General features: G+C 40.6%; 1 protein-coding gene across 10 annotated transcripts in view; it reads right to left on the bottom strand.

The window, feature by feature from the left end:
- Positions 1 to 379: 379 nt before the first annotated feature.
- ARHGAP21 (Rho GTPase activating protein 21) overlaps positions 380 to 15865 on the bottom strand; it is a 168892-nt gene continuing 153406 nt past the window's right edge. For 8 of the 10 annotated variants that reach the window (XM_060292800.1, XM_060292835.1, XM_060292845.1 and 5 more), the window contains 12 exons: positions 14466 to 14530; positions 14250 to 14389; positions 13203 to 13345; positions 12242 to 12397; positions 12067 to 12145; positions 10951 to 11024; positions 10784 to 10873; positions 9046 to 9171; positions 8808 to 8849; positions 8382 to 8487; positions 6437 to 6468; positions 380 to 2833 (listed from right to left, as the gene is read on the bottom strand). In XM_060292800.1, the coding sequence (XP_060148783.1) occupies positions 1172 to 2833; positions 6437 to 6468; positions 8382 to 8487; positions 8808 to 8849; positions 9046 to 9171; positions 10784 to 10873; positions 10951 to 11024; positions 12067 to 12145; positions 12242 to 12397; positions 13203 to 13345; positions 14250 to 14389; positions 14466 to 14530 (2715 nt within the window). In that variant the 3' untranslated portion in view covers positions 380 to 1171. The remainder of the gene's footprint in view (positions 2834 to 6436; positions 6469 to 8381; positions 8488 to 8807; positions 8850 to 9045; positions 9172 to 10783; positions 10874 to 10950; positions 11025 to 12066; positions 12146 to 12241; positions 12398 to 13202; positions 13346 to 14249; positions 14390 to 14465; positions 14531 to 15865) is intronic. The other 2 variants (XM_060292824.1, XM_060292840.1) reach the window with 1 other exon arrangement.

Here is a 15865-nt window from a genome sequence, read left to right as displayed (position 1 = left end):
CTCCGGACGCGCAGTCTCAGCAGCCATGGCTCACGGGCCCAGCCGCTCCGCGGCATGTGGGATCCTCCCCGACCGGGGCGCGAACCCGTGTCCCCTTTATCAGCAGGCGGACTCTCAACCACTGCGCCACCAGGGAAGCCCTAGAGTAGGTAAATTTTTAAAAGTCAGAACCAGGGACTTCCCCGGCCGTCCAGTGATTAGGACTCTGCGCTCCCACCGCAGGGGGCACAAGTTCAATCCCTGGTCAGGGAACTAAGATCCTGCGTGCCGCACGGCAGCAAAAAATTAAATAAGTACATAAATAAATGTCAGAACCAATTAAGCCAGTTATAAATGGATGGCATTTAAATATATATATTAGAATAAGTTTCAAGCCATGCAAAGTTCACCAAAACAATTTTTATTTCCAGTGTTTAATTGGGTATGCACACAGGCATGACACAGGTTTGGATCCATTAAGTCCTCATGCAGAATTATATTCTCCTCCATAAAGAAGCCAGTTCCAGCCAGGTCACTATCTACACACCTATGTTACAACATTTATATCAAATCTGGTATCTGAAGAAAAGATACACATATAATATGTTCATTTAAGTTACGTATTTTACAGAAAGATTAAAAATTCAAGTCACACAAAACTCAAAAACTGTATTAAAAGTTTGAATAGAAAACTCAGAGATCCACCTGGAATGACTAGAGAATGGAAGTTCTGTATCTACCTGTGTTAAAACTGGTAAATGTGATGAAATTTGTTACCAATAAAACGCATTTGTTTACTCAGTGTAAGTTATCTAATTTTAACAACATGGCACCCTAAAAACCAAATGTATTTTTATGATGAGGCACTTTTGTTAGTGATGAAACCAAAAGAACACGTTGGCTGCATACTAATGCCAGCTATTTTCTTCAGTAATGTTGGGTGTACGCACTATGGGGTGAGTCGCAACAAATAACCTTGCTCATTTGTATACAACTATCCAATATATTTTTAAATATATATATATGTTCTTCTGGCTGTAGTAATGCACTGTAAAGCTATTTCACAGTGCAAAGTGATGAAACCAGCCCAAATGAAGGCTGCATAATAACAATTCTGGTACAAGAAAATATTTACAGAGTTATGGAACGTGTAACAGTAGCTTTTATTCGCTGGAGTGGACGTGCCCCCAGTTTAAAGACAGGGATGGAACTGTGCTTTGTTGCCTGGGGTTTCGGACAGTTGATGAGGTTGGGCCGTCGCTGCAGAACTGGCGTTTTGGCTCGTGTTCTGGAAGCTTTCTCCATTGATTTGGTCAGGTGGCTGTGGTGGTGTGGAAAGAGGGGGCCTGTTAGTTGAAGCCAGGGTGCTGGGAGAACTGTCTGCATCGGACCAAGAAGACAGGGCTGGGTCCGTGGTGGGTATTTCTAATGTGCTCAGGCTCTGGGGCTGGGGGTCCCCCGCGTCCCCTCTGCTCAGGTCAGCCGTACTGGTGCGTAGCCGCTCCCTGGCCAGCCAGTCTGAGATGGACAGGTCCTGGGCTGAGCATTTGGGCTTCAACCGTGTCACAGCTGAAAGTTCGGATTCTCTGTCCCCACTCTGCTCCTGCGCTTTCCAGAAATTCAAAACACTGATTTCAGTAGCATCCCTGTGCCCTCCCAGCGTGTGTCTGCGTTTGATGTTTTTCCTTTTGGCAGGATCCGCGTTGGTTTTTTGATTTCCTACTCCAAACATGTCATCTGCCGGTGCTTTGGGCCTCAGTTTTAACCGATCAGCTATTTTCGTTTTCCAGGTGGGCTCCTGTTTCTCGGATTCGCTTCTGGCTGGTGGTGTCAGTAAACTCCCCGTTGATTTTCCTTTTTTCATCACCTCGAACACTTTCGTGATGGAAGGGGCTTCTTTCTCATTCTTGGCATCTCCTAGAGCCGCGCTGTCTGACTTGAATCTGGCGGATTTTTTCCTGGACAGAGTGTCACACTCAATCAGCTTATGGGAACTGAAGAGCTGTCTCCGGCTCTCTAAACTCGGTGTTAAACTCCCCTCCGTACAGCTGACTTCACTGCCTTCGGAGTCCCGCCGGCTCGTCTTCGTGGCCTCGTGCAGTTTTCCACGGAGGAGCCTCTCGGAGGCCAGCGCGGCGGGGAAGACGGGGAAGTCGCTCTCGCTGTCCGTCTCCACCGGCCGCCCCTCGCTGACCAGCTCGCTTCTCTCGTCGTCGGCGTCGTCGCCCCTGCTCTCGGCCACCGACTGCACTTCGGGGCTCAGCCGGCTGGAGTCGAGGCCGGTCACGGAGGGGGCGGGCGACGTCGCCGAGCAGTCGGCGGTGATGGTGCCGACACTGACCAGAAACTCGCCGACTCTGGGTTCGGGGCTGGTGGATTTCTTGGTGGAAAACCTCGCCAGAGCGCCGGAATCGGGCCCCGTCTCGTCCGGGTGGGAGGCCTTCTGGGCCGCGAGGGCTCTGGGGCCCTCTTTCAGGATGGCCAGGCGACAGCTCGGGGTGGGCGACCTGCTCTGCTTGGCGCCCTGGGGGGCCGGGGGCTCTGCGCTCTCCCCCCGCAGGGCTCGCTGATCAGCTCTGGTCGCGCTGCCGTCCTTCTTCGCGTGATTTTCTTTGCAAGCCACAGTCCTTTGTTTCCTGCCCGGTGTCTCGCTCTCTTTTTTGGACTCTTCTTTAATATCGTTGTGACCCTGCTCTGCATTTTCTTTCTTAAAAAACACATTGTCCAGTTCGTCTTCCGAGCTGCTGGGCTGTGCTTTTTCTTTTGGTTTCTTCCTCTTGCGACTGGCGGCCGCGAAGATGGACGACACAAGCAGGTCCCTGCTATACTGATCTTTTCCGGATCCCCAAGAACCCTGGGGAGCAGAGACACGAGACTTTGAACATAAGAACGTTATTGAGTTCACTTTCTGAAAAGGTCCCCCCCACCCCGCACCAATATTTCTTTTGCTTTTTTTCTTTTTTTGTGTGATTTCCATTGCTTTGGTGATTATTTTTTATTTTATTTTTTAACTGAAATATAGTTGATTTACAATGTTGTGCCCATCTGTGCTGTACAGCAAAGTGACTCGGTTATACACATAGAGACATTCTTTTTTTTCACATTCTTTTCCATGATGGCTTAGCACAGGAGATTGAATATAGTTCCCTGTGCTGTACAGCAGGACCTTGTTGTTTATCCATCCTCTATATAACATTGAATCGTTTGCATCCGCTCATCCCAAACTCCCACTCCTTCCCTCCCCCTCCCCCAAGTATTTCTTAACCACTAAAGCTAAATAATAACAGGGTGTAGTTTTTACACCCCCTTTTAACTTGTACCTAAGACAACTTCTTATTTTTAATCTGTCCCATTTCTTGCCTGGTGGTATTTATCTGCCATGTCACAGCTGACATACACCTGTCTTTCAGGGACACCTTCTGTGCTTGGGGCCCTCTCACACTCCTATTCTTCTTGACTTCCCTCATCTACAGACCGTCCCTGCTTCTGCTACCCTCAGAGGGTCCTCAGGTTCCTTCCTCTGGAACACGGGTCTCATAAAGAGTCAATATTCTGACTGAGTAGAATATAATATTCTGACATTGGTTAAAATTTTATGACTAACTTCAATCTTCCAATTACAGCTATCACATGATACAGATACTGTATCAGATAAGCTGATTAAGATAAGGGAGCTCCTGGGTTCTCATTAGTTCAGGCAGGCTCGATCTGCAGAGACTGGCCTTAGGTAAATCAAGTTGGCACTGTCTTCACTGATCTCAAGTAACAACCAAATCATGAAGTTCAAAAAACATAAGGTCAATTAAAGATCTGAAATCCTTACCATAGAAACACTGCAGTGCCCTGTACTGAGAAAGTGGCAGTGCGGCCAATTGGCTTTGTCAGCTACGCCTAATAGGTTCTTGATGATGACTGTTTAAGTGTTCATAATGTACCTACAGGCTAAGTAAATTCAGGCCGGGGAGGGCGCGGTGTCAATAAACACTAGCTGGTGTAACACACACCATTTAAGTCAAGCAGGCAGGCAGGAAGTATGCAGAGTAACAGAAACTGAGTGATAGTTTCTCTGTTGTCATAAAAATCTTAGACAAGCTAGAACTACTATACTGAAGACTTGAAAATTACAGTAAAAATTCAGGCTTTTGTATTAAAAAGGATTCACCAAAATGAAATCACAGATTGATGGAACTTTGTTTTTATAAGTTATAAAGGATTTTATAATTATACAGGACCTTTCTAAGGGTTATTGACATTTAACACATTCTGTTGAAGACCGTAGGGGATGATGGCTGTGACTGAGCTCTGAATTAGAAGACCTGGTGTTCCTTCCCTAGCTTGATGTGTATGACACTGAGCAAGTGATTCACTTTTAAACACCTCAACTTCATTGTTGATTTAAGTGAGAAGAAATTAGATTATACTATCTTTAAGATTCCCAATGGTTCCCTTCAAAATTCAATGTTTCTGTGATCACTATGTGTTGGAGCAAATGACTATATTATTTTACAAGTGAAAAAAATTGTTACAAAGGATTATATCATTTGGACATCCATTATATTATAGGTGTAATACAAACACCACCATAATTTACTTAAGATGAAGAGACTGCTATAACCACAGGTTAAGAATATGCATCTAGTAAGAGGAAAGGAGGGAATTGCAAACAGGTATGAAATCTAAAACCTAAAAATCTAAATCTAAAATCTTATATTCTGGCAAAAAGAGGTGGGAAACTGTTCCAAAGTAAAGAAGTCTAAGGAGACATGACAACATAACGCAAGGGGCGATCCTTGAGTGCATCCTATATACAGGAAAAGAAAAAACAACACACATTATTGGGACAACTGGCGAAATTTGTGTAAAAACTGTACATTAGAAATAATAATGCATTGTACTCATGTGAACTACCAGAATACAATAATTATGCTGTCATTACATAGAAGAATCCCCTCGTTCTTCGGAGATGCACACTGAAGCATTTAGGGGCAAAGTGTTACCACGTCTATAAGTTAACTCTCAAAGGACGCAGAAAAAAAAAATTACATATATATCAAGATTTACCAACTGATAAATCTAGGGCAAAAGGTTTGGGTGCTATTTTACAATTTTTCAAAATGAAAAGTTGGGGTAAAAAGATGGTAAAAATCACAATATAAGTGACAGCAAATGACAGATCATTCAATATTTTATGATATTTTCTGCAAGAAATTCAATTCTAATTTAGTCATATGTGATCCCATTATGTTTAGAAATGATATGTAATGATATGTATGTCTCATTTCCAAATAGAACATCTGAACAAATTTATTGACAATTCTACTTGCTACAGTCTCAGAGGAGCAAAGCTGGCACAAACTGAATTAATGAAGGACTTTCGAACTGAATGTCTTAAAAACTACTAAAAAGTGTACTCTGGTGGTGGTGTCAACAGAACACAAATTATGTAAACAAAAATTGATTATAAAAACAAAATCAGGGACTTCCCCGGTAGTGCGGTGGTTAAGAATCCGCCTGCCAATGCAGGGGAACACGGGTTCGAGCCCTGGTCCAGGAAGATCCCACATGCCGCAGTGCAACTAAGCCCATGCGCCACAACTGCTGAGCCTGCGCTCTAGAGCCCCCGAGCCACAACTACTGAGGCCCGTGTGCCTAGAGGCCGTGCTCTGCAATGAGAAGCCACCACAATGAGAAGCCCGTGCACCACAACGAAGAGTAGCCCCCGCTCGCAGCAACTAGAGAAAGCCCGCAAGCAGCAACGAAGATCCAGTGCAGCCATAAATAAATAAATAAATTTATTAAAAACAAAACAAACAAAAAAAAACAAAATGAGTGATCTTGTTGAAAAGAAGGCAAGAATATATATTTTCATAAAAAATGTATAATAATAATAAAGTCTATATTACTACTGAAATGTTTACAGAATGAAATAGAATGTTTGGGATTTGCTTCCAAATAGTCCCGAGGGACTTCCTTGGTGGTCCAGTAGTTAAGACTCTGAGCTTCTACTGTAGGGGACACGGGTCCCATCCCTGGTAGGGGAACTAAGATCCCACCTGCTGCGAGGTCAAAAAAAAGACCAAGAAAACCAAAAGTCACGAAGAGGAGGAAAGTGGGCGGGCGCAGATGAGACAAACTTGGCCATGTGTTAATTGTTGAGCGTGGATAATAAGGGCTCATTATATTATTCTCTCTGCTTTTGCATATGTTAGAAAATTTTCACATTAAGAATGAGGGGGTAAATGCCTACTTCTTTGAATTATGCTAAACTACACTGAGATAAATCCAACACCCCACCTCACCATCCAGTATTCCTCTATCATATTCTATTTTAAGCATTCATTTTTCCCTTTATAAGACTCTGCTGGTCTGTCATCAGACACAGACACGGGTGCATCTGCATACCAAGCCACAAAGCAATTCCCCTCTGAAATATTCCAAACTGTACAAAACAATTTACCTTAGATTTTGTTGAGTCACTAGTAGCTGAATCTGTGAGAAGTTAAAAGAAAACATGGTCAGTATTGGTCAGATTCTTTACTGCTTTCAACAAACAATGCAAAACTTATGGAAAAGACAGGCACAGAACAAAATGTGAAAGCAAAACTCAAAAACAAGAGAACACAGTGGATAGTCAGAGCTCACAAAGATGCAGGCTGCACCACAGAAAGCCACCGCCATGAAAGGATGCTGTGAATTGTAGGCAGAATCAGCTCAATGATAGGGATGGCAAAGGAGCCCTGTACTAAACGAAACAGAAACACTAGTGTTTATTAAATGTGCTAAGCGTTCAGTCTAGCAATAAAGCAGCTTGAAGACCTTTGGAAGAACTGCACTATGTACCACATCCTGTATCTGAAACTGATACACAATGTAGAACGTTTAGGATTGTTGGCTGCCCTCGCTACAAATTGAGATGCTCAGACTCAGTGTATTTATGTTGATTTTTGTCAGACTGTCAATGTTAAATTTTAGAAGCATATACTGTGTGCGTAAGGATGCATTAGGATAACCCTGCTTCTAGGTCACTTTGACGTTACGTTAAATCATGCTGATCTCTGTGCTTTGGACCCCGGTTTCACATCTGTGCAGTCAGGGATCCTTTAGACTAGTTAAATTGCTACCAGTTTTCCAATTATTTATTAACAAATGCTATTATGGAAATGGAAAAATGGAAAGCATCATTTTACTGTCTGGCAAAAAACTCAGATTATACAAGTATAAAGAGGGTAGGAAGGGGCTAGCACTCTTCAGGACAACACCAATTTGGAAATTTCTCTTTCAACTTCAGGGAAATGGATTTTCAGAATTAATGAGCTGAGCCCCATGCCACGCCCCTTTCAACACATGGCTCAATGCTTTATGACTTTAAGAACTGGTAGACCATACCATGCTATTTCTCCTCACGGTCTGCTTCAGAAATAACAAGAAACAGCAGAAAAACCTTTAAGAAAGTAGTAGTGATCTGTTTACAATAATCGTAAGCGAAAATGTACACCACAGATCAACTCGGTTTGCATTTACAGGAATCGGGGGTTTCTGCAGACAAGGCAGCTACAGTGTGGACAGCAGTCCTCCTTCTTCCTACAGTTCCAGCTGTCCATCAGGGACACCACAGAATCCACTAGCGACATGACCGTGTGATAGACTCCTCCCATCTCGCCTGTGCAACATCAGTATAGATTTGCCTGTGTCAGTAAGTGCTGGAAAGAAAACCCTTTAGGACTAAAACAAGAACTAGAGACAAAGGGAGAACATGGTGTAAAACATGCTAGGTTAGTGCAACAGTTTGGCAGGAGAAAATTTGCATCGAAAGAGCCTATTAGAACTGATACTTCACCGAACATGAGGGTGGCAATAGAAGACAGAAGAAAATGTCAAAGAAATTGACTTTTACGGTGACCTCTGTAGTGACAAGATAATATACTGCATTTATGGGAATGGTGCCCACGAGCATTTTACGTATTTAATTGGCTGCCTTTTCAACAGAACGTCCAGCTCAAGAGTAAGAACTACTCATACAGTCTAGACCATACTTTCTGCCATCACAGCAACCACATACTCAGTAGCGTGTATCTGTTTTACCTTGTGATGACTATTACATGGAAACTGTGAATTAAAAAAAAAAGAACAAAACAGTGGTTTGCATGCTCATTTTCCCTCATATTTCCTTTCTGACAAGCATTACAACTCCATGCACTGCCAATGGCATTACAGTCACTGGAAGATAATTCAGATCAATCAGAAGAGGAAGATTACATTATTTTTATTAGTGGAAAGGGAAAAAAAGAAGAGGAAAAGGAAAAAAAATCATAGTGAATTGTTACTTATGATTGATTTGCTCTTTCATGTTATAAGAATTTAGCTTTTAACCTAGAGATCAATACTGCCCAGGCAAGAGTTACCTGATACATCTCCAGGGGAGACGCCTGTCCTTCCAATGTTGGTGAGTAAATGATCTATGTTTGGCACTGGCTGGGAGTCTACTGTGTTTTCCTCCTGCACTGTTGTCTATGGTTAATAAACAAAGATCTCTTCATCATCTCTTCAAAGATACTTTCTTTAAAATTCAAACAACATTTAGTAAAAGACACATTACTGAGTGGAGGACATATGCTTAATTTTTTACATTATTTGCATATAATTAATTACCAAATAAGTATCATACTTGGATTTTCATTAGATCAGAAACTGAGGCGCTATAGACCTGCTTTCGGGGTGCAAAGCAGACAATAGCATACAAAGCAGGAAGGTGACACAGTTGTAGGATCAGGATCTTTTGTGTCCCAAATGAGAAGAACAGAGTACAAACGCTGACGGACAATACTTACAAGAGGTTCTTCAGCACCTTCTTCTGTGAAAAACCAGTCATGCTAAAATTTAAAATAAAAAAGGTGAAAAAGAGAAATTAAATAACCCCCTACAGAGATCTATATTTTGGAGGATAGCACAGAAAAAAAGGTAATTCTCTTAGGAAAAAAAAAAAAAAAGTATAACCAAATTCTGCCCTACCAACTATCAGCTGCTCATGAAAAAGAATGTTCTCGATGAGCCGAAGCCTGGACTTACGTGCTGGATAAGCGTCTCTACGATCTTGTACTGGTCTGGCATGTGAGTGACCATGTGCGTCATGTTATCTTCAGAGGTCCTCACGAGAGTTGGACCAAACACTATGGCTAGGTTTCTGGGTTCCATCTGCAACAGAGGATGATATTAGAAAATATCACAACTTTTCTTAAGAAAGTAGGCTTAAATTCCCATTGCATGTTTGGCATTTTACTTCTGAAAGACTCTTTTGATGAAAAATAATTCAAAGAATGGTTGACTGATGTGTGTAAAAAAAAATAATGCTTTTTCTTGCTTTAATGACAACATACAATACTTAATTGGCATTTGTTTTTTCCAGGAAGTCTTTGATTGAAAACAATTGATCTGGTTCAAAACTAGTATTACGGGAATTCCCTGGCAGTCCAGTGGTTAGGGCTCCACACTTCCACGGCAGGGGGTACAGGTTCCATCCCTGGTCAGGGAACTAAGATCCCACAAGCCGTGCACCTCAGCCAAAAATAAGTATTAATAAAGCTGGATCAACTGACAAAAATATTAAAATCAAAGGGAATAAAACTTGCAAAAGAATAGGGAAAACCTCTCCCCTCAAAAACTGAACAAATGGAAAGAGATACATAAAAATTTCCAAATTTGCCTGAGTAGTACATTAAGATCATGAATATGTAAAAACTAATGTCTGAAAATATTCTTTTGATAAAAATTTTACTTCAACCAAGACTTCCAAAGCTTGTTGCTTATCCTTGTACCAATGAACACCTCAGTATTACATGCCTATATGTTTTTATGTTTCCTTCCATGATAGTTTGTATTCCTGTTTAAGTACCTGATTGTCAAAGGTGTGAACCTTTTGTTTTTCTTTGTTATATCTTTTAAGTATCTGGTGTAATTTTTTGACCTTAGGATTTGATTAAAATATTAAATAACCAATCCCAAAAACATACTAGAGGGTAAAAAACCATTGTGGAACTCAAAAAAAAAAAAAACCAAACTGGTCTTGGGATCCACACCAAAAATTTAGTTTCCATCCATCACCAGACAGTTGATCCCCCTTACCCTTTCACCCTCCCCTGCACCCCTGCCCCTTCCCCTCTGGTAACCACTACTCTGTTCTCTGTATCTATGTGTTGTTTTTGTTTGGTTTGTTCATTTATTTTGTGTGTGTGTGTTTTTTTTTTTACTCCATGTGAGTAAAATCATACAATATTCATCCAAAAGATATTTCTTTAAACCAATCAGGAAAAGCTACACGTGAACAGACTACTAGATAATACGATGGAATAATAAATTTTGTTGTGTTTGATAAAGGTAATATGGTGGTATGAAAACAAAACCAAAACAATTTATCTGCTAAATCTAAATGAAACAAAACAAAAAAAGAAAATGTCTGTTGTTTTTCACTGTATACCATTTGATACATTTTCACTGTTGTTTGTGCAAATATTGCCCATTCAAAATATTAATATACAGTTGAAAAATAGAAGAAGTAAAATTTCTGACTTTTTCATTTTTCTTGCTGGATAAACATAAAAGAAAATGTCTTGAAAAAACAACAATTCATATTTTGGGGACCTTTTGCTTTTAAGAGTGATCTTTAGCGGGACGTGATCACCAGTATGATGTATTTTAGAGCTTCTGTTTAATTATAACCTATTTTTGACTATTTCGCATGAAGCAGTGAAGTACATCTTTTCAACTAAAGCCACTGAAAGTACATCTCTTCAACAAACAGTTTACACACCTTATTTTTTTCTGAATTTTCTGCCACTGTCTTCAGATGAGCCGAAAGAAACTTGAGTGTTTCATAATGATGTTCGGGCAAATCATGAATCTGAAACATATTATTTTCATGATGGATTTAAATGCTGAACTTTTGTTGTACCTCCAAAAATATAAAATAATACCTACTAGTCTTTTTAATGTTTTCAGACGATCTAGAGGATCTTCCTTACGATTGGCTTCAATAAAGTCGGCATATTTATCTGACAACAGTAAGAACAAAAAAAAACAAATTCATCTTAAATTGTTTAGGTGAGCTGTAATCTAGTTTCCCTTTAAGGTTCAATTTCAAACCACAATTAAAAAGAAAAAAATAGTAGGGAAGACCCCAAATAGCCTTTGAAATGTTGTCCTAAAACTACTATAGGGGCTTCCCTGGTGGCGCAGTGGTTAAGAATTCACCTGCCAATGCAGGGGACATGGGTTCGAGCCCTGGTCCTGGAAGATCCCACAGGCCACGGAGCAACCAAGCCTGCGGGCCACAGCTACTGAGCCTGCGCTCTAGAGCCCATGAGCCACAACTACTAAGCCCGTGTGCCACAACTACTGAAGCCCACGTGCCTAGAGCCCGTGCTCTGCAACAAGAGAAGCCACCGCAATGAGAAGCCCGCGCACCGCAACAAAGAGTAGCCCCCGCTCGCCGCACCTAGAGAAAGCCTGCGCAGCAATGAAGACCCAACGCAGCCATAAATAAATTTATAAAAAATAAAATAAAATAAAACTACCATAGTTTTTAATGATTCCTCTAGGCCTTATCAAACAAAGGAAATTCCCTAAAATGTGAGTTCTCTGAGGGTACAGCCTGTATTGACACAGTCTGTCCACTTTCTCTCCCCGCACTGCAACATCTACTACAAGGTCTTATCTAAGTCAAATAGTTGGCTTGGCTGAAAAAATTCTTTTCTACTAATTGTACCTTATTATGCCTGAAGGCTTTTCACTGAGAACAATAATAACATATTTTCAACTCAGCTGTAAACATGAATGAACAGGATAATATATATTTTTACTGAACTTTAACAACGTTTTATAAACTGTTTTTCACTGCAATGTATCAGGAGGAAAAAAAAATCCAAATGACAAAAAATAGGACATGATTGTGCTTTGTATACAAGTAAGAACTAAACAAAACCTCCTGTTTCTTTTGATAAAAATATTTTCCCCTGGTTCCATTTAATATGCTGTGGTTTCCCAACAATGTAATGTTCAACTGTTGCATCAGTGTCTTTGGTGGGGTTAACTCACCATTTGTGAAAAGTGGTTCAGGGAGTTTTCTGAAGAAGGATTTTAGTAAACTGCTTATCACATTCAAATCTCGCCATTTCTAGGTATGCAAAATAAAAATACCGTATTTTTGTAGTCAATACCACAAAGGAAAAAAACACAGACCAGTTATTCAAATAGAAATACACAAACTTACATCGTCTTGTATATCAATATCAGCCATTCCCTTGTTGAGTTCCTCTTGCATACTTGAGATGGCTGCATTGTTTCCAGGAACTCTATAAATACCTGTATATTCAAGACCTCTTTCTTCAACTAATTTGCAACATATGTCAACTATTAATGGAATATACTGCAAAACAAGAAATAAACATTTTATTTAACACAGCATGAATGTTTATCTTCAGTTAGTAGATACATATCGTAGCTACAAGGCCCTTTTCATCCAAAAGGAAACAGTATATAAATTGTTGTTATTTGATACAGAGAAAATAAAGAATAGAAACACTGGAGAACTGGGAAGAGACAAAACCAGCAAGAGATAGTTGAGTCAGTGGAAAGAGAATGAATAGGTCAAGACTGAAAGAGGAGGCCCCACAGGGAGATAATAGTCTAAAGAAGAAACAAGAGCTAGTAGGGAGAATGTGGCAACAGTTCAGTTGAATAAAAGAAGGGGGACGGGGAAGAGGAGGGGGAAAGAATAACATCCATCCACTCATGATATGAATCCTAACGTGGGCATTGTAAACACGCACACACACGCGCGCACACACACACACACACGCGCACATGCACATTTACATTTATCATACTTTCTTAATCAGATTCTTGTTCCCATCCTTCTTTTAAAATGCTGAAAACAGAAACACACACGACTTGAAAATGACTTCTTACCGATAGTTTCAGATACATTCTTAGCCGTTGAATAATTATTCTATTTCAGAGTCAACACATTAGAAAAAAGCATTATAGATAAAATTACTCCATACACCCGTACAGGTCAGACATGCTTAGAGAAACTAAGGTCTGTTAAGAAGAGGAAAATACTCAACAGATGGACAGATACCCCCTGTGACCTGCACGGCTGTGTACTCGGGTCCTGTTATGACGACGGCTGAATTAATGGCTTTAGGAAATCTGGCGGGCTGGTGTCTTACCCGATTAGTATGAGCTGGTGGGCAGTCATCCAGTCTGACCCCGAACGTTCCTGTAGCAGTAGGCTTTTTTTCAAATGTCTTTCTCATAATACTTGGAATGCCTTTTCTCCATGTGCCTTTGTCTTTTGGGGGACTAGTGTCATCTTTTGATCGTTATTCAAAAGAAAATGACATGAAAAGAAAATAGAAACAAGAGTGTTTAAATCATGACTTTAAAGATCCTTTATCAATATTTATATAAATCAGAGTCCTGTACTATAAATAACATATCCTTTATGTATCAAACATATTCTATTCTATTCTCTTCCTGATATAGCACTCCTTTCAACCCTCCATATAATTTAGTACAAATCAATTCTGCTTCTTCACCCTTTGACAATCTGTACCATGATTTTCTTTAAAACAGTCAAGACAATAGAATTAATGTGACATCTTTACAGTGAGATTTTAGCAAAAGGAAACATAATGGTTTTATTTAAAAACGAAAGCATCTGGATCCTCTGCATTTATCAAATTGGTACTTTTTGACATAGATGTATGTGTTGTATTTTCCTTCACTTGATCTTTATTATAAGAACTGGTGTGTTGGGCTTCCCTGGTGGCGCAGTGGTTGAGAGTCCACCTGCCGATGCAGGGGACACGGGTTCGTGCCCTGGTCCGGCAAGATCCCACATGCCGTGGAGCGGCTGGGCCCGTGAGCCATGGCCGCTGAGCCTGCGCGTCCGGAGCCTGTGCTCCGCGACTGGAGAGGCCGCAACAGTGAGAGGTCCGCGTACCGCAAAAAAAAAAAAAAAGAACTGGTGTCTTGGACCCCAGCTTAAGGGAAAGGCCCCACCAGCCTGGACCAGGCCCCCAGTGATCTCTGGGTTAGCTCACCCTGAGCTGAGGTCCGCAGAAAAGGCACAGAAAAACATGAAAACACCTTTAAAATCTCAATTTTATTTAAAAAAAAAAAAAAAATTTTTTTTTTTTTTACTTAAGTATAGTTGATTTACTACAAACCCAATTTTAAATCCTAAATTTATCTAGGAATGCGGATATCAGTACCTTTACTGAGAAGCTTCCTTTCTGACTCCTCCTTGGGGGAGTGTGGACTCTGAGTCCGAGGCTCTGCTTTAGCACCAAGCAGGGTCTGCCGGATGCTGAGACTCTGGCGAGGGGTCTTTGGCAACTGCTCTGCTTTGCTGCTGAAAGAAAGGAACGTTTCTGACCAAGTACGGATTTTACGTCCCAGTTAACCTGCAGGCATGGTGGGATTCTCACCTCATCAGACTGTTGTATTCTTTTATTCTTCGACTAATCAGATCCCTGTTAGTAACTCCAGTGTCCTACAGAATAAATAGAAGGTAAAATTAGAAAGTCAATTCTCAACTCCCTAAATAAGGATCCTACTCTTTCTGGGGGGCAGGGGGGAGCTCTACACTGTACTACTTTGCTTATTCAATACAGACTCCATGGAGTTGTTTTAAAAGCTCTATTCAAATCATGACCTAACTTCACTAAGTGACAAACGTTCAAGGGCCTCTGCCACCGCCAAGAGTTTCCTGTTTACTTTCTGTACCCCAGCAACACCTGGACTAGTACCAGCAAGTAGCCAGTGTTCAAACTTACTGAACTGATCTGCCGTTTTTAATAAATGACTGGGAAGCAGTGAGCCAGTTTTTTCTCTCACTAATACCAGAAAGAATGATCAGCGTTTCAAAATAATACAGTTGGATAAAAGATGGAATACTGCCAAAATGTGTTAATGATTAATTGATAGGAACAGTGAGACTGAGGGTCAATTAGTATCAGAAGTGACAGTTATATTATCAGAAGAAAAAAGCTCAAACCTGGTTTTATTAACCTCAACAGGTTAACCTCAATAATATGCTACATGGAAAACTCAGAGTTGACCACAAGGAGATGATTTTTTTTTTCCCCTATTGGTTCCAATTATAAATTGACATGTGTTCGCAAGTATTTTTTTTACTTGTCTCGTTTTGGTCATAGTGAACGTTACAATTTACAAAGAATACAGACTTTATAAATTCTCGAATTCAAACAGATTCTTCTCATTTACCAACTGAAAGAGGATATGGTTAAGATCTAGAATAAGACTGCTTGACAATTCTGAGCTATGTGACCCTGGGGAAATTACTTAACTTCTCTTTGCCACAAAGTTCCCTTGTTTGAAACATGGTGATGATAATAAGAAGACACATTCATATGGCTGCTGAAATTAACTGACATAAAATGCTTAAAAGAGTGACTGCCATATGGTATATGCTCGGTGAATTATTACTTTCTTAGCTCTAAAACTTGGTGAAAACACCCGTGTCTCAGAATCAGATGGTAGTGATGATGCTATAATGGCTGACACGAAGTACATGTTCATGACCTACCAGGCACTGGGGTGCGTTCTTCATAAGCATCACTTCATTCAATTTCTAAAAAAGCCCTATGTCTCAAAGATGAAGTCATCTACTGCCCAGCAGGACACCTGGCATAGAGCAGGGGCTGATCAAACAGGAACTCCTTTGAACTGCTACTTAAAGCTGAAATCTACACCCAAGTTGTGATTCTCCCTGTTTACTTTGCCAAAACTCAGGTCTGATGTCTCTTTATAGCGGTGGTTGTAGAAAAAGGGCTGTATTGATATGGATCTGGTATTCGTTGTTCAC

Source organism: Globicephala melas, chromosome 2, assembly GCF_963455315.2.
Source record: "Globicephala melas chromosome 2, mGloMel1.2, whole genome shotgun sequence".
NCBI lineage: Eukaryota > Metazoa > Chordata > Mammalia > Artiodactyla > Delphinidae > Globicephala > Globicephala melas.
This window is presented reverse-complemented; position numbering and strand designations above follow the sequence as displayed.